This window comes from Lithobates pipiens, unplaced genomic scaffold (genome assembly GCF_037356315.1).
Source record: "Lithobates pipiens isolate NorthernLeopardFrog02 unplaced genomic scaffold, aLitPip1_a1.2 Scaffold_19, whole genome shotgun sequence".
Classification (NCBI taxonomy): Eukaryota; Metazoa; Chordata; class Amphibia; order Anura; family Ranidae; genus Lithobates; species Lithobates pipiens.
In genome coordinates, this window is record NW_027507764.1 from 243,887,271 (window position 1) to 243,913,655 (window position 26,385).

At 43.7% G+C, this 26,385-nt stretch overlaps 1 protein-coding gene across 4 annotated transcripts in view; it reads right to left on the minus strand.

The window, feature by feature from the left end:
* Positions 1 to 26,385, minus strand: part of TRIO (trio Rho guanine nucleotide exchange factor) — a 751,422-nt gene that overhangs the window by 85,479 nt on the left and 639,558 nt on the right. For all 4 annotated transcript variants that reach the window (XM_077491869.1, XM_077491868.1, XM_077491871.1 and 1 more), the window contains exon 37: positions 8,776 to 8,868. In XM_077491869.1, the coding sequence (XP_077347995.1) occupies positions 8,776 to 8,868 (93 nt within the window). The remainder of the gene's footprint in view (positions 1 to 8,775; positions 8,869 to 26,385) is intronic.

The window sequence follows — 26,385 nt, forward strand, 5'->3', positions numbered from 1 at the left end:
TCTAAGGTCGGGGAGGGGGATCTAGGATGCTTCCTATACACTGGATGGAGGATGTGATTAAAGCCGCTAATCTTCCTTCTAAACTTGCATGGCAGAGGAAAATGCATCTTCAGTCACCTCTACAGGGGCTGAAGTGTGTGAAGCAGTTGCACCACCGCTAGCTTCCAATGACTCACCCTGGCTTGTCATGTCTGATCTCTCCGAAGAGGAAGACAGTATGGAGACATAACTGGGATCCCCAGCGCCTGGGGGGGTGACAACTTAGGTACCTTAAGGTAGGTCTGGAAGTCATAGTGCAAAGCACAAGCAGAGGTACACACAAAATAACAGTTCTTTTGCTACTGAGTAACAATAGTTTTTCCTGTCTGGAAATGCCTGTTTACACCCTTACGTGCCCAGCGCTCTGGTGTCTCTTAGTGTGACAGACTGCCTCTCTTCAGTTAAAAAGTCTTTCTGAAATGAGAGTGTCTGTGATATAAGGCCTCAGGTGGAACCTGATTGGCATCCTCAGCGCTTCCCCTCAGCTATGCGGCGAGTGCTGTGTGTGGAAATTACATCCATACACAGCGCCACGTGACCTTGCGGACATGCCCCTCTGCGTTCTCAGGCCCTGCTAGGGACCCGAATGCCAACACAAAGTAAGGTGAACATACTATACACCTCTACAAGGGGGGGAGGGGGAGAGGGGGAGGGGAAGGAGAGGGGGAGGGGGGTTCTGTTAGCAGATTTATAGTTTTTTTAAAACCACAGAAGCATAGGGCATTTCCCAATGTTACTAGGCGGAAGTGCTGGGTTGTAATTAAACCATGCAGCTAAAGCAAATGCGTCAACCAATCAGCCACCACCCATAGAGAAGTTTATACTCTGTATTAACAACTGCTGTAATTTTTACCAAATCCCACTAGATCTATTTAAGTTTGCATGGGAGTTTGCATGTTCTCCCTGTGCCTGCGTGGGGTTTCCTCCGGGTACTCCGGTTTCCTCCCACACTCCAAAGACATGCAGGTAGGTTAATTGGCTTCTGTCCAAAATTGGCCCTAGTAAATGGGGACCTTAGATTGTGGGCTCCTTGAGTATAGGGACCAATGTCAGTGTGCAATGTACAGGGATAGGGGTAGACACTCCCTCAGGTTGAACTGGATGGACTGGTGTCTTTATTCAACCTTACTAACTATGAAACTATGAAGTAAGAACCCCCTTTGGCGCTGGGACCACACATGTTCTGAGACAGAGCTGCACTAAGACACATCATAGGTAGTGTAAGTTACTCCTTATAGAAGAGACATTTATAAGGCATATAAGGTATATTGAAGAAAAAAGCAAAGCTTCTTCCCTTACCTTGTCCTCGCTGCAGGATACTGCTGATTTAACAGACAGATCCAACTTTCACCCATCACGGCGGGCTGCGTTTAAACACGCTCAAAGACTGGGGCCCTTTTAAAAGGGGTTCTGCTCCTTTGGGCCTTGTATAGCACTCCTCAGGACAAGTTTAGGAAATGTAGCAAGACCAAAAAGAGTCCTGGTTCCTAGGGTCCAGCTCTAAAAGAGAAGCATTACAGGCAAAACCTCGTTCTTCCATCGAGGTCCAGGTACCATCCTATGGCCTCAGTGGCGAGGATGAATCTGATTGTGGAGGTTTCTTTAAATCCAGCATGGATCCCTCCTGGAGCTCCACAGAGCATATCTTCACTCGTGACCAACACCTTAGACACTGGCGAAAAAAATGAGTGCTCCTGGAAGGAGGAGGGGTTATATAGGGGAGTCAACTTCCTGTTTTGGTTATACCAGTGTCAACAGCTGAAGGTAGGCATATAACCCACCAAGTAATTACTTGAGACTCTGTGTCCTATGATGTACGATAAAAAAATAGTATATACAAACTAAACATAAAGAAACAACCTCCCGGTGACATTATAGATGCTGAGGAGAGCATAGATGCCAACAATAAAAGCCTGCACAATTGGTCAAATGGCTGGCAGCACGAAAACAATAAAGGTTGCCGAAAGTAAGAGGAAATAAAATATTTATTCCCTGTCTTTGAGAGTACAGAGTGGAAACTAACACATGCATCTGTACAGATTATCCTACAGGACGAATACATAAACCCTGAACATACAGGATCTTAGGAACACGTCTACTGTGTGCAACCAGCGATTACAGATTTTATTATATTTGTTATGACAGCCTCTGTGGACATACAGCGTGTAAAATAAGTATTGACACGTCACCATTTTTCTAGGTAAATATATTTCTAAAGGTGCTATTGATATAAAATGTTCACCACATGTCGGGAATAACCCATGCAATTTATTAAGTTATGTGTAATAAATTGAAATGACACAGGGAAAAAGTATTGAGCACATGAAGAAAGATGTGCAAAAGGAATAGAAAGTCAAGACACCTGCTGAAATCTATCAGTAATTGGAAAGCAATCTTGCCTCTTGTCGGTGCAAATTAATATCAGCTTGTTCAGTCTCAACTGATGGCCTATAAAAAGGCCAAAGTTGAGGCCGCTGGGGTAAGGAGACACTCATGCATTGTGGATATTAATTCACAGGGTTCTTCCCCATGTATCACCTTCAAGAGAGACAAAGAGGACTGGGAACTTATTGGTATATTGTACAGTTAAGGCATGACACACCTGTAGGTAGCAGAAAAACAAAGTTTGGAAGTTCCTTTTTCAGAGCATCAAAGGTCTTTAATTCCTCATTTGATAAAACATGGGAGAGAAGATATACCCCCTTAGAAATACAAAGACTTTGGTCCAACAATCTATTGTTCAAATTTTTATCTATTCCAGACCAAAGGGGAGTATTGACATGAAGGTGTGGAGCATTCATTTTGATCAAAGAAAGGTCCCAAATATGTTTGTAACGGAAGGCTATACCTTACGAGAGGGTCATGCAATAGATACCCCAATGCCTCTAAGAATGTCACAGAATGGATGTGGACTTGGTGTGTCAAGGTCTGGAACCAAGAAGACATACAGTATCCCTGTTTTGTCAACATGGTATAGGCGTGAAAGTTGGGCCGCCAGATAAGCTAGACCAAAATCTGGTAGTGCCATAAGTACACGCCACACCAGTTTATGCCTACCATTCCCCCCTTATGAAGGTCTGTAAGATCGTGTCCATTGTCTTAAAGTATTGAAGTGGAATGTAGACCACAGAATGCCAGACTATATACCAAACTTTAGGTAGAGCCATCTTCACCAAACAAATTTTACCAATGACTCCATGTGGTGAACTGGCCCATACTTGGGATTTAGCTTTAAGGAGAGGGCCCTTCAAACCATTCTTAAATGGTTTTTGCAATGTGACAGGTATCAGGTATGCTTAAAGAGGCCGCTGCCACAGGGAATACCGTTTCCATGGAGAAGTGTAATTGGTTAGCAACAACGTTTTGGTAAGTATTGTGTGTCAAAGTAACATCCCCATGATCCCCATCCCCATTAATGGTAGAACCAAGCTCCCCAGCAGAAATTTTGACAATGCATCACACTACCTCTACTGGCCTTTACATTCTTCCCATACGGCATACCAGGTAAGCAATGAACACGCACCTGGCTTTCCCAATAATGTAAAGATAATTTGATTCATCTGAACAGGCCACCTTCTTCCATTGTTCCATGGTCAAGTTGATGCTAATTTGCCTGTTGTAGGTTCTTTGGGCTAAGGACACTTATCAAGATGGACACCCTAACAGGTCTGCGGCTACACGGCCCAATACACAACAAACTGCAATGCCCATTTTTTCTGATTTCAACACATCAACTTCATGGACAACATGTTTATTTGCTACTTAATATATCCCACCTACTTTAAGAAGCCATTGTAACAAGATAATTGATGTTAATGCTATGGCTGATTGGTGAATATATACATAGTATATACACACACATACGCTCGATGGCATGTAGGAAGAGTCTGATACAAGCAGGATCAGCAGCTTTGCTAAATTAAATACAATCCTCTGCACATCAAGCATGCAGACCAGGAACAGATGATAGCTACATCTGTAATTTCACGCTATGTTAACTATATCAGAGCCTAGGTAAAGGAGCAACCTGAACCTGGGAGCAGTGTATGCCCTTCCACTTACTTTGAGTAAGCTTCGGTTCTCACCAGATGTGGTTAAAACTTATAGCAAATTCACTGCGGATTCCATACTGCATCAAAAATTGCAATTTCAACATGCATGCAATTTGTTTCTGGTGTGGATAAAATAAAAGGGTCCTGCATGAGTTTAGCGAGAATGCGGTGAGATTTGAGCCATACAAATCCAATGCTCAAATTGCACCAGAGACACTGCATGTATTTTATACATTAACCACTTCAGCCCGGACCATTTTGCTGGCCAAAGACCAGACCACTTTTTGCGATTCGGCACTGCGACGCTTTAACTGACAATTGCGCGGTCATGCGACGTGGCTCCCAAACAAAATTGACGTTCTTTTTTCACACAAATAGAGCTTTCTTTTGGTGGTATTTGATCACCTCTGCGTTTTTTATTTTTTGCGCTATAAACAAAAATAGAGCGACAATTTTGAAAAAAAAAAAAAAACGCATTCTTTTTTACTATTTGTTATAATAAATATCCCCCAAAAATATATATATAAAAAATGTTTCCCTCAGTTTAGGCCGATACGTATTCTTCTACATATTTTTGGTAAAAAGAAATTCGCAATAAGCGATTATTGATTGGTTTGCGCAAAAGTTATAGCGTTTACAAAATAGGGGACAGTTTTATGGCATTTTTATTAATTTTTTTTTTTACTAGTAATGGCGGCAATCAGCGATTTTTATTGGGACTGCGACATTATGGCGGACAAATCGGACATTTTTGACACATTTTTGGGACCATTGTCATTTATACAGCAATCACTGCTATACAAATGCAGTGATTCCTGTGTAAATGACACTGGCAGTGAAGGGGTTAATCAGTGGGTGGCAGTGTAGGGGTTAAGTGTTCCTAGGGGTGTGTTACTAACTGTTGGGGGCTGGGCTTTCTTTTAGTGAACACTGATCTCTGCTCCAATCACCTGGAGCAGAGATGAGCGTCACTTGTTGCTAGGCAGAACGGGGCGATGCTGTTTACAACGGCATCTCCCAGTTCAGCCGCCCCGTGAGACGATTGCGGGTATGCCCGCGGCGATCGAGTCCGCAGGACTTGCGACCGGACTCATGGGGGTCCCGACTAGCACGTGAGCGCACCGACAGCAGCTCGCTCATGATGGCAGGGCGGCATTTAAGATTGGATGTACCTGTATGCCAATATGCCTACCCGTGCCATTCTGTTGATGTACATCGGCGTGCTCTGGTCGGAAAGTGGTTAATGTGTTGTGATTCCTGTGCGAATTACATGCAATGTCCTGCACCGCATCAGTGCAAACTTAGACTAATGGTCATCATGGCAACATGCTTTGGAGGTGGCGTTACCCTTTCGCAGGCACATCCCAAAAGTTCTTGCCATCACCTGTTCCCAGTCTACCTGCTTGAAATGCAAAACTAAAATTCCATTTAGTAGAGCTACTGGTTCAATGAAGCCTTGCATATAACCACATCATGTAAGTGCAATGTTTTACTTTGCTACGGAAGAGTGTTGCTTGATAATGCACTAGATCAATGTGCTTACTCTATATTTGGTTTTAAGGTCTGCCCAGAAGTGCTGCCATTTTATGACTGGATATGACAAACTAGCCAGGTATCACAATGTTTTTTTGAAGTGACAAATGCAAGTTTTTTTCAATTTCTGTCCATTTTTTAGAATATAATCACAATTTATGTAGGAAATTTAATAAAACAAAGTACCGTAACAAAAATGAGATATATGGCCTTTAAATATTTTTTTAAGTATGGAAATAGTATCACAAAAACTGCAGGTATTCCAAAAATGTCCACCCTTTACCTAAATACCCACCTCTGCACCTAGACAAAGCCTGCTCCATGAACTAGAGCTGCCACTTGAAAAAATGTAAAGTGCAAATCGTATTTTACCTTTTAAAACTAAAATCAGAAAAAAGGAAAAATAGTGGCGCTTAACTATAAATTATAACTAACTCCAAGAAATGTGACAATTAAATGGTATGAACAACATATGTGAGAACAACAATTGTATCACCCTGTGATAAGTGAACCAAATAAATGTGTCACAGAACAAACAAAATTAAAATAAAGTTCATGAAAGTGTCCAAAAGTTTCCTTTGAAGTAATGTCTCTTCGTATTCCATCCACCACACCAAAGTGATCAGTGATTCCACTCCCTTAAGAAATGCACTCACCGACTCCCAATGCCTGTACTTTCATATCAGGCTTAAGCGCTTATCAGCTAAACAGCAAGTAGTGAACCGTTGCTCAATTATCCATTGTGCAAATTCAAATATTCCACATGTAAAATAATAAAGGTGCTCCAATAGTGTAAAACCGTATGAATCAATTTATTAAAACACAAAAGACTTCAACCTTTACACTCACATTTCACAGTTCAAAAGCCAGCAAATAGATGTCAAAGTCACAGCAAGCCTCACTCCTGAACAGCACAAACTTTGGACTGTGGCCACGGCAGAGCCGATGTGTGCAAGCTTGTAAGTGTTGTTCTCACCCTCTCCTCGGTGCCCAGACACAGATGCTAATCACCACTTCAGCTCCCAAACACTGCACATTATTGGTGATGATTGTCAAACAACCACGCCCCCGACGTTTCGTCATACACTGACTTCCTCATGGGGTTGGCTGAATATTTGAATTTGCACAATGGATGATTGGAGCAACGATTCACTTCTTCCTGTTTGGCTGATAAGCGCTTAAGCCTGATATCAAAGTGCAGGCATTGGGAGTTGGTGAGTGCATTTCTTAAGGGAGTGGAATCACTGATCACTTTGGTGTGGTGGATGGAATACGAAGAGACATTACTTCAAAGGAAACTTTTGGACACTTTCATGAATTTTATTTTAATTTTGTTTGTTCTGTGACACATTTATTTGGTTCACTTATCACAGGGTGATACAATTGTTGTTCTCACACATGTTGTTCATACCATTTAATTGTCGTCACATTTCTTGGAGTTAGTTATAATTTATAGTTAAGCGCCACTATTTTTTCTGATGGAAATAGTATGCTGATGCATTTATTCGAAGCATCTAGGCATCAATGGAAACAAAATGGTTCTGCAGATTTCAAAACTAGAAGAATAATTTATAGAATCTGTTTGGCATAATGTGCAAATATGAAAGTTTTATGACATGCATTTCCAAATGGTTCAGCCAAAATTATATGTTGTGTACAGACTGCATTCATGTTAGTACTGATAACGGAGTTACACTGTACTGGTAAAGGAAACCGTTTACTGTAAGATTTTACCTTCACTCATGATGCAATAAAGAGTTAAAGTATAAGTAATGTTCTTGGCCTTAGTTCAACCCTGAAGAAAACATTTTTATAGAAAAAATAAAGAAAGGAAAAAAAAAATTATATATATATATATATATATATATATATATATATATATATATATATATATATATATATATATAAAGCCAATAATTTTCACACACTTATACTGGCATACAAATGCAGACTCGCTTATGTTAATTGACCTGTACAAACATATTGTGTTCTGGTTCAGTTTAAAACTTTCTAATATTAGGGCTGCAACTAATGATTATTTTCATAATAGATTAGTTGGCCGATTATTGTTTCGATTATTGGATTAATCGGTTAATAACTTTAAAAAAAAAAGTGTGTTGGTTAATATGTAAAGTTTAAAAAAAGGAAATTTATTCTGAAATATCTATATGCAGTGGTAAATATAAAAAAACTATATGGTCAGGGAGCAAAATCTCTAATGCGCTCTGAGAATAACAGACAGAAGAGATATAATGTGTATACTATTAGAGGACATATACACTGTATATACAATCAAAGGGTGAATCTAGTAAATATCGGACTCAGAGATCAAATTTTTTTAATTAAAGAAAAAAAAAAAGTCAGACTGTTTTGCCGATTTTCAAACAGAACTATAGTACATTATATGCTGGCCATGCAAAAACAATGTTGTCCTTCAAAAAAAAAAAGTAATTTTAAGAATGTTTGTTCGATTTTCGAATTGTTAGTGGGATCAAATCGAGGTTCGTTTTCGAAATAATAGAACACTTCTAAGTCAAAGGAATTTTCAGACAGTGTATGTAGTTTTTGTTCAGAAATTACATTTTAAAAACAGAATGTTAAAAGAAAGTGACATTTTCAAAACAACATTCTTTCATTCAGCGAATGTACAAAGATTTTTTTGTATGAATATTCTCATCTGAAAATTGATACATGTATGGCCAGCATAATTCTCTATACACACCTATGCAGTTTGCCTTTGATCTGTTTTTGCTCTGCGTTTTAATTTTTGCGCACGTGATTTTGCTGTAATTTGCGTGTTTGCATTTTGTTTGCCAATTTGTTGTTGGCCAGATTAAAAAACACAAATTGCTGCAAAAACGCATTACATGCTTTTCTGCAGCTTCTCCGTTGAAGTATAGTGAACCAAAAAAGCACCATTTTGCATTAAAAAAGTCCCTGATCCTTTCCAAATACAGCAGATGAAAAAAGCATGGTTACAGTAGTAATTATTTGATCGTTTTTGTACTACAAAAAGCTAATTTTTTTTTAACTCCATTATGTTAGTGGCCGATTAATCGATTATGAAAATAGTAAGCAATTTCATAATCGATTAGTTGTCGATTAATTGATTAGTTGTTTCGGCCCTACCTAATATATTAAAATGTCTTACCTTTAAAAGTAGCTGGTATCTCATTATTCTTTGCACTGGTTTTATTAGTAAATCTGAAATTTGAAGATGATGACCCAGGCGTTGTTTCAAGTCCTAGTAAAGATAAAAAAAAATATATATATATATACAAATTAATTTAACATGGCCCTTTTGTTACACATTAATTCTTTTATACTGTGTGATAAAAAAATACACAAAAAAAAAAAAAACAGATACAAATCAAGGCCACTATGAAACTGTCCTTTGTGTCTCTGCTACAACTTCTTTGCCCTACCATTCACAGCTTTGTTTGGTATAAAGTGAAAGACACCTTTATCTCCATTTTTTATTGATAAAACATTAAAAAAATATATAACCCTGTGTGGGCCACTTTAAAATGATCTTTCAGGGGGCGTGGCCTGACGCGAATGGCGGCGGACGTGTAGCTGAGGAGCTCCTGCCGGTCACGGAGCTATCCATCGCCATCCGCCCTCCACCGCACACAATCTGCTCCCAAAACTGCCCTACCGGGACCGCACAGGGCCGCCACGGGGATCTGGACACTTATCTCCCAGCACTGAGGCTCCAAGCCGCCCGGACCTGCCGCTGAATCCTCCGCCGGCCGCCGCCATCTTTGGCCTCCGGGATCGCCTGAGGACGCTGAGCCCACGCCGGCGGGAGAGGTAAGGGGCTGCCATCGGTCCCCTTCTGTCATCTCCCCCCTCGCCCGGGTCTCATTTGGGGCGGTTTCGGAATTCCGCGGTCCTCGGGGAGCCCGCGACCGGCTCCGGCCTAGTGCGGCCTACGGATCCCCGGGGGTTGCCTACAGCTGCTACCCCAGACAGTGCTCCACGGCCGTTCGGGCCTACAATTGCAGCCGCGGTTTGCCTCCTTGCGCTGGCCTAATTGCCTTCCCACCCCCCCTTCACGGAGATTTGCTTCTACCTGCGGTCCTCCACCCACGTTTGTTTGTAGCACCCGGCCTGCCCTCCTGGCCCACTATTTCAGGCAGACATCCTTGCTACAAGCACTCCCTGCAGCCTCATACTCCCTCTGATTACAGACTCTGCTCTGAATATCAATGTGTACTCATTCACCTTAATGCAGCAGGGGACTGACAGCTTTACATTGCTTTTACCTGGATGGACTTTTAATCCTCTCAGATAATAAGCCAAAATACCTCCCAGAAGTACTATGGTGGCTTTCATTTTGAACTATCTCATGATTGTGACCGCATGTCCGCATGCAAGCCCCTCCTAAACGATCTAGACTTTCACTTATAAGGGCCTGACCTGACATATGGAGAGGTAGGTCGGACCTACACTCAGCTCCCGGCTCCCCCGGGCCCACGGCCCTCATTTCGGACAGTAAACCGGACCAAACGTAGCTCCATGGGGAAAGACAAGCTCAAAGCACACAAGGGCGGCATTGGCCGTCACCCAGGAGGGGACCTGGATGATTATTTTGGCCATGGCAGGTTGTCCTCACAGCATCGCTCAGCATCTAAAGGGACGCCGGCCCCTCCATCCCCGGCGCGCTCTGAATCAGCCCTGCATTCTCAGGTGCGTCCCCACAGCCAGCTCTCTCGCTCTGAGGACTCTGCCCTCTCCCCCAGGCTTACCAGAAGCCGTTCTAATGCCTCCCTGGGATCGGGAGATGGATGGGACATGGAATCGCAGATCAGATCCCTGCACAGTTACATGAGATCTCTGCCTACGAAAGCTGACTTTGAACGCTGTGTGCATAGGATCGAGGAAACGTATCGGAAGGAGATCTCTGACCTGAGAAAGGATGTGGGGGTACGCTTTGATGATGTGGATACAACAGTAGATGGCCTGCGGGACACTGTACAATCACATGATCGGATCCTTAATACCCATACTGTCCTGCTCCAGCAACTCTCATACCAACAAGACGACCTCGAAAACCGCAGTCGGCGCAACAACATACGTATACGGGGGGATTCCCGAGTCGGTTGACCCCAAGAATCTACCTGCTGCTGTGACGGCTATCTTTAACCAAATACTTCAACGCCCCAAAGATGACCCGATTGAACTGGACCGGGTACACCGCACGTCGGGTCCCCGCACCCCTGACCCCTCCTTCGTCCGTGACACTCTGTGCCGTGTTCATTTCTACAAAATAAAGGAGGACATTATGAGGGCCGCCAGCACTCAGCAGTCGATTCTATTCAATGAAACACCTATCATGCTCCTTCCTGATCTCTCCCGCCAAACGCTAGCAATGCGGAAATCCCTGAGACCCCTCACGCAACTCCTACAAGCGAGGCAGATCAAGTACCAATGGCGTTTTCTGTTCCATCTTCGAGTGCACCACGCGGGTAAAACCGCCATATTTCGTACATTGGGGGGACTTGCCTACATTTCTCAGTACGCTTGAACTGCCTCAAGTCACGTTGCCTGATTGGCCATTTGCTCCGACCACCCCTGGTCTACCCTACACCCCGCAATGGCAGAAGCAGGGTCGCAGGCGCACCCCTCGGTCTCCGCTACCTCAGGACCCCAACGACGGACCTGATCCTGTGGGCCCACCCGGGCCTGTTTTCTCTCTCCGCCTCTGGGGTCCTTCCCTGTGATGTGCTGGGACCCGAAAGGGTCCAATAGCTTTGCTGCTGATTAACCCTTTTGTTTGCAGGTTTTTTGTATATTTCTTATGTCTTCTGTTACTGTGCATCCCCCCCATATCCTTACAGTTGGGGTGCTCTGTTATGCCCTTTTTTTTTTTGCCCGTTCCTGGAATGATCTCAGGACTTGTCCCTGCACCCCACTAACTGCAGCAGCCCCCCCTGGGTTGCCCTGGCCATACTTAACAGTTGTTGCTATGTTTGGTTTGTCCCCTCCCTGGGGCCTGTTACATGTCCTTTCCCCTATGCCTCATAGATGTCTTTATTTCATACCGGTTTACTAACGCATTTACAGATGACCGCTAAGATAATTTTCGCTGTTATGTTATTCGGTTTTCTTTTTAGGTCGCAACTGAATCCGGTTTACCCGTGGGGCCGGGGCGCTGGAAGCTGCCCGGCTCGGTGATTCTACTCCGCACCCTCCCCCCCCCTTACGGGTTTTCTTTTGTTTGTTTGTTCTATTTTTATTTCTATTTTTTGCTGTGCGCCCCACGGTGTTCCCATGATCACTGTGGGGGGCACCGATTTTTGCCTTTATGATAGGCTTTTTTTCTACATGCTGCTTACTTTTTGGAGCCACTTGTTGGCCTTTTTTGTTTTTGTTTTTACCTCCCTCACTATTTTTTTTTACATGACCTCTTGGGCCTGTCTCCCACGATTGATGTTTACAGCTATTGTATTTCGTGTATCCCTGTTTATTTTACCGGGAGCGGGTGTCCATGCCTATAATTCTTGCTACTCCCTCTACAAGGTTGTTATACTGTCTTTTTTCTCTCTTCTTACCTTTTTTCTTCCCTCCGTCTTCTCTCTGCCTGTACCCTTCCACCCTTTGCCTCTCCCCCTGCCCCCCCTACCCTACCTCTATTCCCGTTCCCTACCCCAACAGGGTTCGCCCATGGTGACACTTATCATGCTGATTCTGAGCTCCCCCCTACGACCCCCCCATGGCTAGTGACGGTTCCATAACCTTTGCCTCCTTTAATTGTAGAGGTTTCAACACGCCTGAGAAGCGGAGCCAGACACTCTACCATTTTCACAAGAAGCGTGCGAAAATTCTGCTGCTTCAAGAAACACACTTTCGCGCGGGAGCTATTCCAGCCCTGCGCAATAGGTATTACTCGCAATGGTTTCACAGTGTTAATCCTCAGGCCAAATCTAAAGGGGTATCTGTTGCCTTTCATAGATCTTTTACTCCGGAGGTTCTAGACTCTCTCATAGATGACTCGGGTCGCTATTTGTTTTTGAAACTGAAACTAAATGATTTTCTCTTCACAGTGGCTAACATCTACGTGCCGAACATGGGTCAGGCTCGGTTCCTCTCCTCGGTCCTCACCAGACTATCCTCCTTTGGAGGGTCAGCTTTCATTATTGGCGGTGATCTCAATATTGCCCTCTCCCCATCTGCAGACACATCCTCGGGTAAGTCTTCCGTTCCTTATTCCACCTTGACACGCATTAAATCACTTTTACATTCATCCCATCTGGTGGATGCCTGGCGAATCCAGCATCCCACGGAAAGGGATTACAGTTACTTCTCAATTGCACATAACTCCTACAGTAGATTGGACCACTTTCTCATATCACAATCACTACTAGACACGCCCCTCCAAACGTCGATCGGTAACTTTCTGTGGTCCGACCATGCCCCCGTCTACCTGTCTCTGGTCCGCCCCCCTGCTACCCGTCGGGGAGCGAGCTGGAGACTTAACGACAACCTGCTGCGGGACTCCGTGTGTTTGGCGGATGTCTCTAAAGCCATTAAAGATTTTATAGGTGACCATTCCGCTGACACTACCTCCCCTATGAACCAATGGGACACACTCAAATGTGTGCTCCGGGGTACCCTTATACAACACGGTTCTCGCCTTAAAAAGGCCCGAGCCCATGACATACGCAGACTCCTTACTACCATTGCGGACCTCGAACCCCTTCACAAAAAGGATCTGGATCCTGCTGTTTTTGTTCAGCTTTCCAACGCCCGCAGGGACTTACTCCAGCTCCTAGACGCGCACTCCCTAATTGCCAGGGATAAAGCGCGGAACCATTTCTACTCATTGGCAAACAAATGTGGGAAACACCTGGCTAGGGTTATCCATCCCAGACCCCCGCGACATTCTATCCCCTTCATCGTTCAATCGGACCATACAAAAACGTTTAACACCTCTGGGATATCTGCATCCTTCAGGCAATACTACTCACAGCTTTATAACCTTCCGCATGCAACCCCTCCAGATAGGTCCCCCCCATCTCCTGACCCCACGCAAGCTTATATTTTGGAGACCGCCCTACCTACTATTGACATGGTGGACGCGACGGCCTTGGATGAGCCCCTACTTACCTCTGAATTTTTACAGGCTATCAAAGCCCTTAAAGTGGGAAAATGTCCGGGCCCTGACGGCTTTACACCCCGGTTTTACAAAACTTTTGCCCCCCAACTTGCACCCCTTCTGACAAAAGCCTTTAATTCGGTAGACAGCTCTAACCTTCCTTCCAAGGACTCTTTATCTGCTAACATCTCTATTATCCCTAAACCGGGCAAGGACCCATCCCAATGCAGTAGCTATCGGCCCATCTCCCTGCTCAATATAGATATTTAGCTGTTGCAAAAGTTTTAGCTACCCGTCTGTCCCCTCTACTGCCTAAAATTATTCATAATGATCAAGTGGGGTTTGTCCCTGGCAGGGAGGCAAGGGACAACACCACCAAGACGATACATCTTATTTCCCTGATCCAACGTAAAAACCTGAGAGCTTGCCTCTTATCTTTCGACGCTGAAAAGGCCTTCGATAGGGTCAGTTGGAGGTTTCTACAGCTGTCTCTAGAACAACTTGGCCTCGGAGCTCCCTTCATCTCTAAAGTTATGTCCCTATATTCACGACCCTCAGCTGCGGTCCTGGTCAACGGAACCGCATCAGCCCCCTTTGATATTGCAAACGGCACCAGACAGGGCTGCCCCCTGTCCCCCCTCCTCTTTGTCATCATCATTGAACATTTAGCCTGTGCCATACGACAAAACCCCTCCATCCTCGGTATTCAAACTCCGTCTGCACATCATAAACTCTCCCTGTATGCCGATGACCTCCTTGTGTATATTCAGAATCCACACATCTCCCTACCATCCCTACTCAGGGAATTTCAACGTTTCGGTGTCCATAGTAACTTTAAGATCAACATCTCTAAGACAGAAGCCCTCAACATATCCCTCACCCCCTCCACGCTGTCCCTTCTAAAGTCCAACTTTTCATTTAAATGGCAAACCAAGGGGATCTCTTACCTAGGGGTCATCATACCCTCCAACCTGGCTGATTTATTTCCCCTGAATTATATTCCCCTGCTTAACCGTATACGGAAGGACCTTGAGGAGTGGGGGGGATCTCCTTTACCCTGGTTCGGAAGGATTAATATCCTAAAGATGGACACTCTACCCAAGTTCCTGTACTTATTTCAAACGATCCCCATCCACGTCCCCAAATCATTTTTTATCTCCCTACGCTCGCTAGCTATCAGATTCATGTGGAACAGGGGCCTCCCCAGAGTTAAATTTAAACTGCTTACACTCCCGAAGACTATGGGAGGTACCGGTCTCCCTGACTTTGAGACCTACTACACAGCTGCTCATATGTCCCGCATCATAGAACGGTTCCCCCGTCCTCCTTGCAAGGCCTCGGTGTCCGTTGAACAGGACCTTTCTCCTGTGGATCTCCGAGCTCTTCTATGGGGATACAAACGAGACTACTCTCGTATGACCTCCTTATCCCCACTGACCTTGGCCTCCTTGAAGCTATGGTATATGACAGGGCTAAACACCACCCTTTCCTCTGATCCGGGCCCCCTGACGTCCCTCTTTGACCATCCTGCCTTACCACAAAGTACGGGGGCAGCCTCCCTAGGACACTTTAGGCGTACGGAGTGGCCGCAAGCTCGCACATTTGTGCATCCTTCTCAGGGGACCTCGGTCCCCGCGGCAGACTCCGGAGATTGGCTCACGGCCCTACATGTGTCCACGTTTACCAAACGCCTACACTCCTCCTCTCAAATACATCGCAAGCTCACCATCTTCGAGGAACTGTGCTCGCTCCCAGAAACTCCCAAACACCTACTATCCTCCTTATATAACCTACTGCAGACGTTAGCACATGATCAACTCCCACATTACACTAGGCTGTGGTCTGCGGATTTGGGTGAAGACATCTCTGTGCCGGAATGGCAAACCTCTTCATTTCACACATAAGTCTACCATCTCCTGCTACTCTCAAGAAAAGAACTACAAGCTATTGTCCAGATGGTACAGAGACCCTGCTACTTTACACAAAATCTTCCCATCTACGCCAGCCACCTGCTGGCGCTGTGAAGCTTCAGTCGGAACTTATATGCATGTCTGGTGGGACTGTGAGAGGATCCGCCCCTTCTGGACCCAGGTTTTTGAATGTTATAATCTCTTAGCTGATGTTCCGGTTCCTATCTCTCCGAAAATCGCATTACTCTCCATACTGCCCGGGTCTATTAAATCGCAGAGACCGAGATTGCTCCGCTTTTTTATGTCCTCTGCTAGACAACTGATACCTGCTTATTGGAAGACGACGAATACTCCCCCATTGTCACGGTGGGTATCGATCATGAATGACACCATGAGAATGGAGGAGATGTTGGCGCTGGACAATGACACTTACACCAAATTTATATCTCAATGGTTGATCTGGCTCCGCTTCTCCTCCTCTGACACTTTAAAGAACCAAATCTTGAACGCATAAGGACATTGTGGGCTCTCTCTCTCTTCCCTACCCCCCCATGCCCCTCCCCCTTGCCTCCCCTCCCCTCTCCTCTTGCTATCTAGCTCTCCCCTCTACCACTTTGTTCCTCTTTATTTTGCTCCTCTCCTCCCTTTCCTCTTCTCTCTCTCTTTCTATCTTCTTTATGTTATTGATTAAATATTGTCTCATGTAGTAACCCATGAGTATTTTTCACTACTGGGGCCTCATGGATCGGAGAGCAGGCCGTTTTCCCTACTCTCCAAGCTTCCCATCGGGGACCGGCTGTGGCCGATAGTCATTAACCGACCCCCGTAAATGTACTCCTGTTACTGTTCCTGCTTGCATTTGCCTCATGATGGTTACTGTTCTATCGTTTTGTTATTTACCTGACGTGTTTCAATAAAAATATTTTCAACACTAAAATGATCTTTCATTTTGCCTATGTGGGGCAATGTAAAAGAGGCTCACCCAACTTTCCCCCTCCCCAAGCAGCATGTACTCACCTTTCCTAACTCCCGCACTACTCAGGAAGTGAAAAAAAAGGCATTTATTACTGCAGCCTAAATAATGCATTCATCAAGCTCTTTAGACTGTCTGTGCCTAAATGGCAGAACATTATCCGTTGCAGAGTAGTGCACACAGCATGATGCACTTTCCTTCTTACAATTATTGCTTCGGAGAGTCGGGCAATCACAGCCTACAACCTTGCATTGAAATGCATTACAAACAACATTTAAACATTAAGATTAGTTCCTTCCTGTGTAGGGGCCTTTGATCAAAATTGCCTACCATAGTCAAACACCAGATGTACCTAACTAGAAAAAAAACATCACCCTACAGGGAAGATAATTGAACTGTTGCAGTACCTCAGGGAAACTCAAACAAATACAGGGAGAACTTGCAGATTTCCATGCAGGGATAATTAAAACCCAGAACTCCTTTAATGCAAGACAAGATTAGTTCTAACCACATTGGTGCCATTAATTTAAAGTGAAAGAACAGTAGGGTTTGGTGTACAGACAAAAAAGAGGGAGAAATATAGAATACCATGCTTTAGAATCCAATTTAACAGTGCTAAAAAACAAAACAAAAAAAAAAACAGAAATCTGACTCTGAAATCCCCTTGCAAGAAATCCAACAGGGAAAAACATAGCAAGAAAAGCACTTTTATGTGTTCAGTGGAGAAGATTATATCCTGGTTGTGCTGTTGTCAATGTTTGCAATGGTGAGGTATCCTTACTTTCTGTTGAATCCCCCTGGATAATACACTTTGACTTGCATAATAAAAATACACCTGGCCTCTTCAAAACATATCCATTTCAACTTTCTCCAGGATCATGAACAGACTTCTGAGCAAGAGTAAGGGAAGAATGCAATTCTTCTGCATCATTAGCCACTTGCCGTCCGCCATATAGCAAAATGATGGTGGCAAAGTGGTTGTAATATCTTGACATCATATGACGTGATCAGGATATCAAGCCGCTGCGCGCCCCCGGGGGGCGCGCATCGCGGCAAGCGTTGTTGCGGGGTGTCAGTTTGACACCCTGCAACTACGATCTCGGTAAAGAGTCTCCGACGGAGACTCTTTATCACATGATCAGCCGTGCCCAATCACAGCTGATCACAGTGTAAATAGAAAGAGCCAGTGATCGGCTTTTCCTCACTCGCGTCTGTCAGACGTGAGTAGAGGAGAGCCGATCGGCTGCTCCTCTGACATGGGGGGGGGGTCAGCACAGCCCCCCCCCCCCCCCCGAGGATGCCCACACTGGACCACCAGGGACGCCACTAAACCACCAGGAGATGCCCAGCACCAGGTATGCCCCCTAGACCACCAGGGATGCCAGCCAGTGCCCATAATGAATGCCAATCAGTGCCCTAAATGGGCATCACTGATTGGTATGCATTATTGTTTGGCACTGATTGGCATCCATCCCTACAAAACTTTAAATTACAAGGCCGCCTATCAGTGCCCATCCATGCCGCCTATCAGTGCCCATCCATGCCGCCTATCAGTGCCCATCCATGCCGCCTATCAGTGCCCATCCATGCCGCCTATCCATGCCAACTATCAGTACCTATTTGTGCCACCTATCAGTGTCTGTGTCACATATCAGTGCCGCTTATCAGTGGCACTTCACTTCATGGAGTTTGCATGTTCTCCCTGTGCCTGCGTGGGTTTCCTCCGGGTACTCCGGTTCCCTCCCACACTCCAAAGACATGCAACTAGGTTAATTGGCTTCTGTCCAAAATTTACCCTAGTATATGAATGGGGACCTTGGATCGTGGGCTCCTTGAGGGTAGGGACCGATGTGAGTGTGCAATGTACAAAGATAGGGACAATTGTAGACACTCACTCAGGTTGAACTGGATGGACTGGTGTCTTTATTCAACCTTACTAACTATGTAACTAGGAGAGAGATACAATTTTGTCCCTGTTCAAATCATTAGCAAGACCTAGAATATGCAGTTCAATTTTGGGCACCAGTTCTCAAAAAGGATATCAGGGAACTGGAGAAAGTGCAGAGAAGGGCAACCAAACTGATAAGAGGCATGGAGGAGCTTAGCTATGAGGAAAGATTAGAGAAACTGAATTTATTCTCTCTTGAGAAAAGGACAATAAGGGGGAATATGATCAACATGCTCAAATATATAAGGGGTCCATATAGTGAACTTGGTGTTGAGTTATTCTCTTTACAGTCAACCCAGAGGACACGTGGGCACTCTTTACGTCTAGAGGAAAAGAGATTTTATCTCCAAATACGGAAAGGTTTCTTCACAGTAAGAGCTGTGAAAATGTGGGATAGACTCCCGCCAGAGGTGGTTCTGGCCAGCTCAGTAGATTGCTTTAACCGCTTCCCTATCGCCTCACGCCGATATACGTCGGAAGAAGGGCATGTACAGGCAGAATCATTTACGTGTACGTTGCCCTTTAAGAGGCGGTGGGGGCGCGCCCGTGGGGAGAGCCTGTGGGGAACTCTGTGAGTCAGGTCATGAGTCCTGCGGATTGGATCGCGGCGGGGATACCCGCGATTGCCTCACGGAGAGGAAGAACGGGGAGATGCTAAAGTAAACAAGCATCTCCCTGTTCTGCCTAGCAAGAGTGTCACTGATCTCTGCTCCCTGTGATTGGAGCCGAGATCAGTGTTGTGTAAAACACAGCCACGGCCCCACAGTTAGCAACACGCCCCTAGGACACTCTTAATCCCTACACTGCCACCTAGTGGTTAACCCCTTCACTGCCAGTGTCATTTACACAGGACACAGGAGTGCATTTGTATAGCACTGATTGCTGTATAAATGACTATGGTCCCAAAAACGTGTCAAAAATGTGCGATGTGTCCGCCATGTCGCAATCACTGATTGCCACCATTGAAAAAAATAATAATTATTAATAAAAATTCCATAAAACTATCCCCTAAATTTGTAAACGCTATAACTTTTGCGCAAACCAATCAATCGCTTATTGTGATTTTTTTACCAAAAATATCTAGAAGAATAGGTGTCCGTCTAAACTGAGGAAAAAATTGTTTTTTTATATTTTTTGGGAGATATTTATTATAGCATAAAGTAAAAAAAAAAATTGCGTTTTTTTCAAAATTGTCGCTCTTTTTTTGCTTATAGCGTAAAAAATAAAAACCGTAGGGGTGATCAAATACCACCAAACGAAAGCTATATTTGTGGGAAAAAAAAGATGTCAATTTTGTTTGGGAACCATGTCGCACGGCCACGAAAATGTCAGTTAAAGCAATGGAGTGCCGAATCGCAAAAAGTGCTCTGGTCAGGAAGGGGGTAAATTCTTCCGGGCTGAAGTGGTTAAGAAAGGCCTGGATACTTTCCTAAATGTACATAATATAACTGGGTACTAACATTTATAGGTAAAGTTGATCCAGGGAAAATCCAATTGCCTCTTGGGGGATCAGGAAGGAATTTTTTTCCCCTGCTGTAGCAAATTGGAGCATGCTCTGCTGGGGTTTTTTGCCTTCCTCTGGATCAACTGTGGGTATAAAATTGGGTATATTGGATTGTACAATGTTTTTTATTTTATTTATTGTTTTTAAGGTTGAACTGGATGGACTTGTGTCTTTTTTTTGTACCTATGTAACTGGACAACACACTCTAGGTGAGGCCTAACCAGTCTTGTAGAGCGGGGAATTATTGTTTCATCTCTGGAGTTAATCCCCTTTTAATGCATGCCAATATTGTTTGCTTTGTTAGCAGCAGCTTGGCATTGCATTTCATTGCTGAGCCTATCATCTACTAGGACTCCCAGGTCCTTTTCCATCATAGATTTCCCCAGTGTATAGATTGCATTCATATTTTTGCCACTCAAATGCATTATTTTACATTAAACCTCATTTGCCATGTAGTTGCCCACCCCATTAATTTGTTCAGATCTTCTTGCAAGTTATTGCCCTGCTTAGCTTAGTATCGTCCGCAAATAGAGATTGAACTGTTTACCTCATCCTCCAGGTCAAACAAATTAAATAGGATTGGTCCCAGCACAGAACCCTGGGGGACCCCACTACCACCCCTGACCATTCTGAGTATTCCCCATTTATCACCACGCTCTGAACTCGCCCTTATAGCCAGTTTTCATTCCATGTACTCACCCTATGGTCCATGCCAATGGACCTTATTTTGTAAAGTAAACGTTTATGGGGAACTGTGTCAAATGCTTTTGCAAAATCCATATACACCACAACTATGAGCCTTCCTTTATCTAGATGGTGGATGTGGCATGAGGTGTTAGGGCCAAGGGACTGGAAGAGATTGTTGGTGGAGTGGAGAGGTGCTGTGCATCATCCTGCAAAGACACAGGGGGGGGATATCCAAAAACCTGGGAGACTTTGTTGCTGAAAAGCAAAAAGTCAAAAGAATCTGGTAAGTGTCACTGAGCACAGAGCAATGCATGCAGCATTGTGAAGCAGGAAAAGCAGCACAGAGATGAGATGCTTCAGAGCGGATACGATTTCAATTTACAAATACCATGTTGGTGACCCTGCAATAGGGATAAAACTTTTCCGCAGAAGGGAATTTAATAAAACAAGTGGCCACTCATTAAAATGTGAAGAAATGAGGTTTAACCTAAAACTGTGTAGAGGGTTCTTTACTGTAAGAGTAGTAAGGATGTGTAATTCCCTTCCACAGGTGGTGGTTTCAGCGGGGAGCATCGGTGGTTTCAAAAAAATATTAGATAAGCACTTCAATGACCACAACATACAGGGATATACAAGGTAATACTGACATACCCTGTTTCCCTTAAAATAAGACCTAGCTTGATTGTCGGTGATGGCTGCAATATAAGCGCTACCCCCCCAAATAAGCTCTAACCCGTTTCCCCCAAAATAAGCCCTACCCCGAAAATAAGAACTACAAGGACTAACTAGGGCTTATTTGGGTGTAGGGCTTATATTACAGCCATCACGACAATCACGCTAGGTCTTATTTTCGGGGAAACAGGGTATAATGACACACATAGGTTGGACTTGATGGACTTGTGTCTTTTTTCAACCTCATCTACTATGTAACTATGAAGCACTTTCTATTGGAGCACCTTATGAAGTCATATTTCAGAGCACTTTAAGCACAATGACACTTTGCAAGAAAATGTTGTAATTATCTTTACATTTTTTTTTTGCGTTTTTGTGCGTTTTAATGTTTTTGGACTGCATTGAGGCATTTTCTTTGCAGATTTTCTGCACAAAGTATTTTTTTGTCCATTCAAGGTATTTATTGTGTTTCTGGCAGCATAATAAGGACAGCGTGGTGAATAGTAATTTACAGTTCTAACAGCCCTGTGACAGTGACAGCCCTGTGGTTAAGCTATCATTCCCTTTGAAGTGACCAGCCTCTGGTGATACAAATCCCCCTACTTAAGATGTACACGTTTATCTGCAGCCTTCTCTCCTCCTCTACAGCCATTTAAAATACACAGACCAATGGATTTTTCTCAGGAACAGAAAGCAGGGGGTAGGGATATGACATTACACTTGCTGCACAGCTAAAGCACAGAGCTCTGTGTAAGCTAATAGCAGAATGGAGAGAAGGGATACACCCCTGTACACAGACTCATACATAGCTATACCCAACTGAAGCTGTCCATCACCTGCTGTTTGCTGGGGGGCGGGGAGGGGGGAGTCTGCCACCTGGGATTCTGTTGTGTCAGCTTAACTTATTATGAGTGATTTATGTTGACAGCAGAGGGAAGAGAAACCAGAGAGAAATTACATATGATGCTTTGGATAGAGGCATGTACACACTATAAAAGGATATTCTTTCATTTTGTTTACAAACAATTTAATCCTCCTCAACATGTTACTGAGGTTGGTTAGGATACAAAATTGGGACTGTAAGGGATTGGGACTGTCAGTAATAATAATAAAGAAGGACACTTATTTTATACTTATGGACCAATATGGGTTTACTTATAAGAATTCTATTTTTTACTGTCCGCCTTAATAGATAAATATGCTGCAAAGGGAATTCAAAGTGGAACTCCAGCCTCCCCTCCAAATATTAAAAGTCAGCAGCTTCAAATACTTTAGCTGCTGACTTTTAATATTAGGACACTTACCTGTCCAGGAATCCCACTATGTCGGCACCCCAGCCAATTTTACAATCGGCTCTCGGGTGCTGCCGCCGCTATTCCTTGTAAGGGAAACTAGCAGCGAAGCCTTGTGACTTCACAGACTACTCCCAACTGCGCATGCGCGTAGCCCGCTGAGCTTTCTGAATGGCCCTGCAGCAGGGGAAGGAGGAGGGGGGCCGAACTTCTGGGGGACCTTGCCACAGCGAGTTCTACCTGAAATATGGACGGGTAACTGTCAAATACAGGTGCCTGGTTTCCTCCAGACATGATGTTTGCCACTCAAACCAAAGAGTTCAATCTTTGTTTCATCAGACCAGAGAATTTTGTTTCTCATGGCCTGAGAGTCCTTCAGGTGCCTTTGGGCAAACTCCAGGTGGGCTGTCATGTGCCTTTTACTGAGGAGTGGCTTCCGTCTGGTCACTCTACCATACAGGCCTGTTTGGTCAAGTGCTGCAGAGATGGTTATTCTTCTGGAAGGTTCTCCTCTCTCCACAGAGGAACACTTGAGCTCTGTAAGTGACCAGCGGGTTCTTGGTCACCTGACTAAGGCCCTTCTCCTCCGATCACTCAGTTTGGCCGGGCGAACCACTCTAGGAAGAGTCCTGGTGGTTCCTAACTTCTTCAATGCTGCAAATATTTTTCCTTCCCCTTCCCCATATCTGTGCCTCGATACAATCCTGTCTTGAAGGTCTACAGACAATTCCTTGGACTTCATGGCTTGGTTTGTGCTTTGACATGCTCTTTTAACTGTGGGACCTTATATAGATAGGTGTGTGCCTTTAAACATCATGTCAAATCAACAAATTACCACAGGTGGACTCCAATCAAGTTTTCAAAACATCTCCGGTTCTTCTCCCTCTGTCTGCTGTCTTTTGCTTCTGCTGGGTCAGCGGACAGAGGTAGAAGAACCGGAGAAGGCTAGAAGACATCAGCGGAGAAGAACCGGCAGGGGCAGAAGAGCCAGTGAGAGGAGAAGTCAAAAGAGATGCCAGAACTGCCTCAAATTATGGAAATATTTAAAAAATTGTGTACTGCGTTTTATTTTTGACACTTTTTTTTAGGTGGATGTGTAGGGGCACAATGTACCCCCTACTCATTCACATAGGGTGGGGGGCCAGGATCTGGGGGGCCAGCTTGGATAAGGGTCTAGTTTGGATTTTGGGGGGAAGCCCCATGCAGTTTTTTTGGTGTGGGGGGTTTCCCTTAAGATCAATACCAGACCCTAGGGCAGAGACTCGATGTCCGCCTGTCTCCCGGTGATCATGTCACAGAGCCTCAGAACAGGGGAAGTGCCTATGTAAACAAGGCATTTCCCCATTCTGGCTTGTGTCATGACAGAGATCACTGTCATGTGACTTGAAGCCCACCCCCCCGTTAGAATCACTCCCTAGGACACACTTAACCCCTTCATCGCCCCCTAGTGGTTAACCATTCACTGCCAATGTAATTTACACAGTAATCAGTGCCTTTTTATAGCACTGATCACTGTATGACAATGGTTCCAAAATAGTGTCAAAAGTGTCCGATGTGTCCACCATAATGTCACAGTCCCGGAAAAAAAAAAAATTGCAGATCGCCGCCATTACTAATACAAAAATTATTTAAATAAAAATGCCATAAAACTACCCCTATTTTGTAGATGCTATAACTTTTGCGCAAACCAATCAATATATGCTTATTTCGATTTTTTTTACCAAAAATATGTATCAGAATACATATTGGCCTAAACTGGGGAAACTTTTTTTTATATATATTTTTGGGGGATATTTATTATAGCAAAATGTAAAAAATAATGTATTTTTTTTCAAAATTGCCGCTTTCTTTGTTTATAGCGAAAATAAACGTAGAGGTGATCAAATACCACCAAAAGAAAGCTCTATTTGTGGGGGGGGAAAAAGTAATTTTTGTTTGGGTGCAAAGTCGCACGACCACGCAACTGTCAGTTAAAGCGACGCAGTGCCGAACCACAAAAAGGTCAGGAGGGGGGTAAAATCTTCCGGGGCTTAAGCAATTTTTTCCCCCAATACTCTATTACAATTTTTTCTTACATATTACATGATTTTACATTTTATTTTATTGCTACACAATTCTTCATGTATTTCCAATTATATTTCTATTCTCTCCTATCATTCATTACATTCTTTCTCATCCATCTACAGCCACTTTATACTATATGTTCAGGTATTCCTACATCCATTGTTAAATATGATCTATTCCACTTTGCCCATATACTGTCATATCTCTGAATCCCTTTGTTCATACATTATTCTTTCCTAGGATGGTTTACTGCTCTCACCCATTGATTTACTGTCGGTGGGTTAGGCTGAATCCATTTCTCTACTATTTGTTTTATTGACAGAAATCATACTTCCTGCAGGAACATCCTATTATATCTACTACTTCTCTCCCCTTTAGTACTTCCAGCAAACAAAATTCAACCGTGGGCATAATAGGTTTATATATAACTTTTTCTATTTTTCTGACCACCTGCTGCCAGCAACTCCCTATATGTCCACAGTACCACATTACATGGAGGAAGTCTGCCCCCCCCCCCCCCGCATCTTGTACAATTTGGTTTAGACATCATTCCCATTTTATACAACCTGTTTGGAGACAGGTATGTCTGATGTATTATATTTAACTGGATTATCCTATTGTTCATTGCTGGGGATACTTTCAAGTGGGAGGAGCAGACTTTGTCCGAGTCCTGATCACTCATATCTGGGATGGCTACCTGCAATTTATCCCTTATTCCCAATGGTTCACCACCTATTTTGCTCTGTAGCAAATGTGAGTAGTGTTTGGATATTAAACCCTTTGGACCCTGTGATCTCAAAATACCTAAAATTGGACATTCAGATATTTTTAATTCCTTTCCTCTAAACTGTTTGAAGTACCTGTGTAAGCTGAAGGTATCTGTAAAACTATTTACTCGGTAAATTATATTGTTTACACATATTTTCATAGGATACTATTATATTTTTATCATACAACTGCCCAATAGTTGTTACCTTATTGTTTCCAGAATTTGCTATCCTCAAAAGATTCCAAGTGCTCCAATATTGGATTATTCATCAGGGCTGTTTCTAATGGGATATCAGCAAATCCTGTCAGTTTTTTTTGCTTCCTTCCAAACAGCCCTAGTCAACATTAAAAGAGGGCTTTTTACTTCCACCCTCCTCAAATCCTTTATTTCTAGTCCTACTAGGAGAGCCTCTACTTGCATCTTACTTATTCAGTATTCCTCTTTTCTTGTTTTTTTTCCTCTTGTCCTATCCAAGATCTTAGATGTTTCAGCTGGCCAGCCAGATAATATAAAATATATATATATAAATATAAATCCAAAAGAGCCAGTCCTGCTGCTGTTTTGGGTCTTTGTAGCTTATTAAGTTTTAGTTTGCATCTACCATATGCCCAGATAAACCTAGTCATCTTTCAATTTAGATTTTAAAATATCTGTTTTGGTATTTTTACTGGGGAGTGTAAAAAAAACATACAAACACTTGGGCAATACTATAGACTTAATCAGCTGTATTCTTCCTGCCACTGATATTGGTAATTTTATCCATATTCCCAATTTTCTCTTGACATATTCTACAGGGAGAGTATTTCAGGGCTTCTTCAGAATCCAGAGTAATATTTATTCC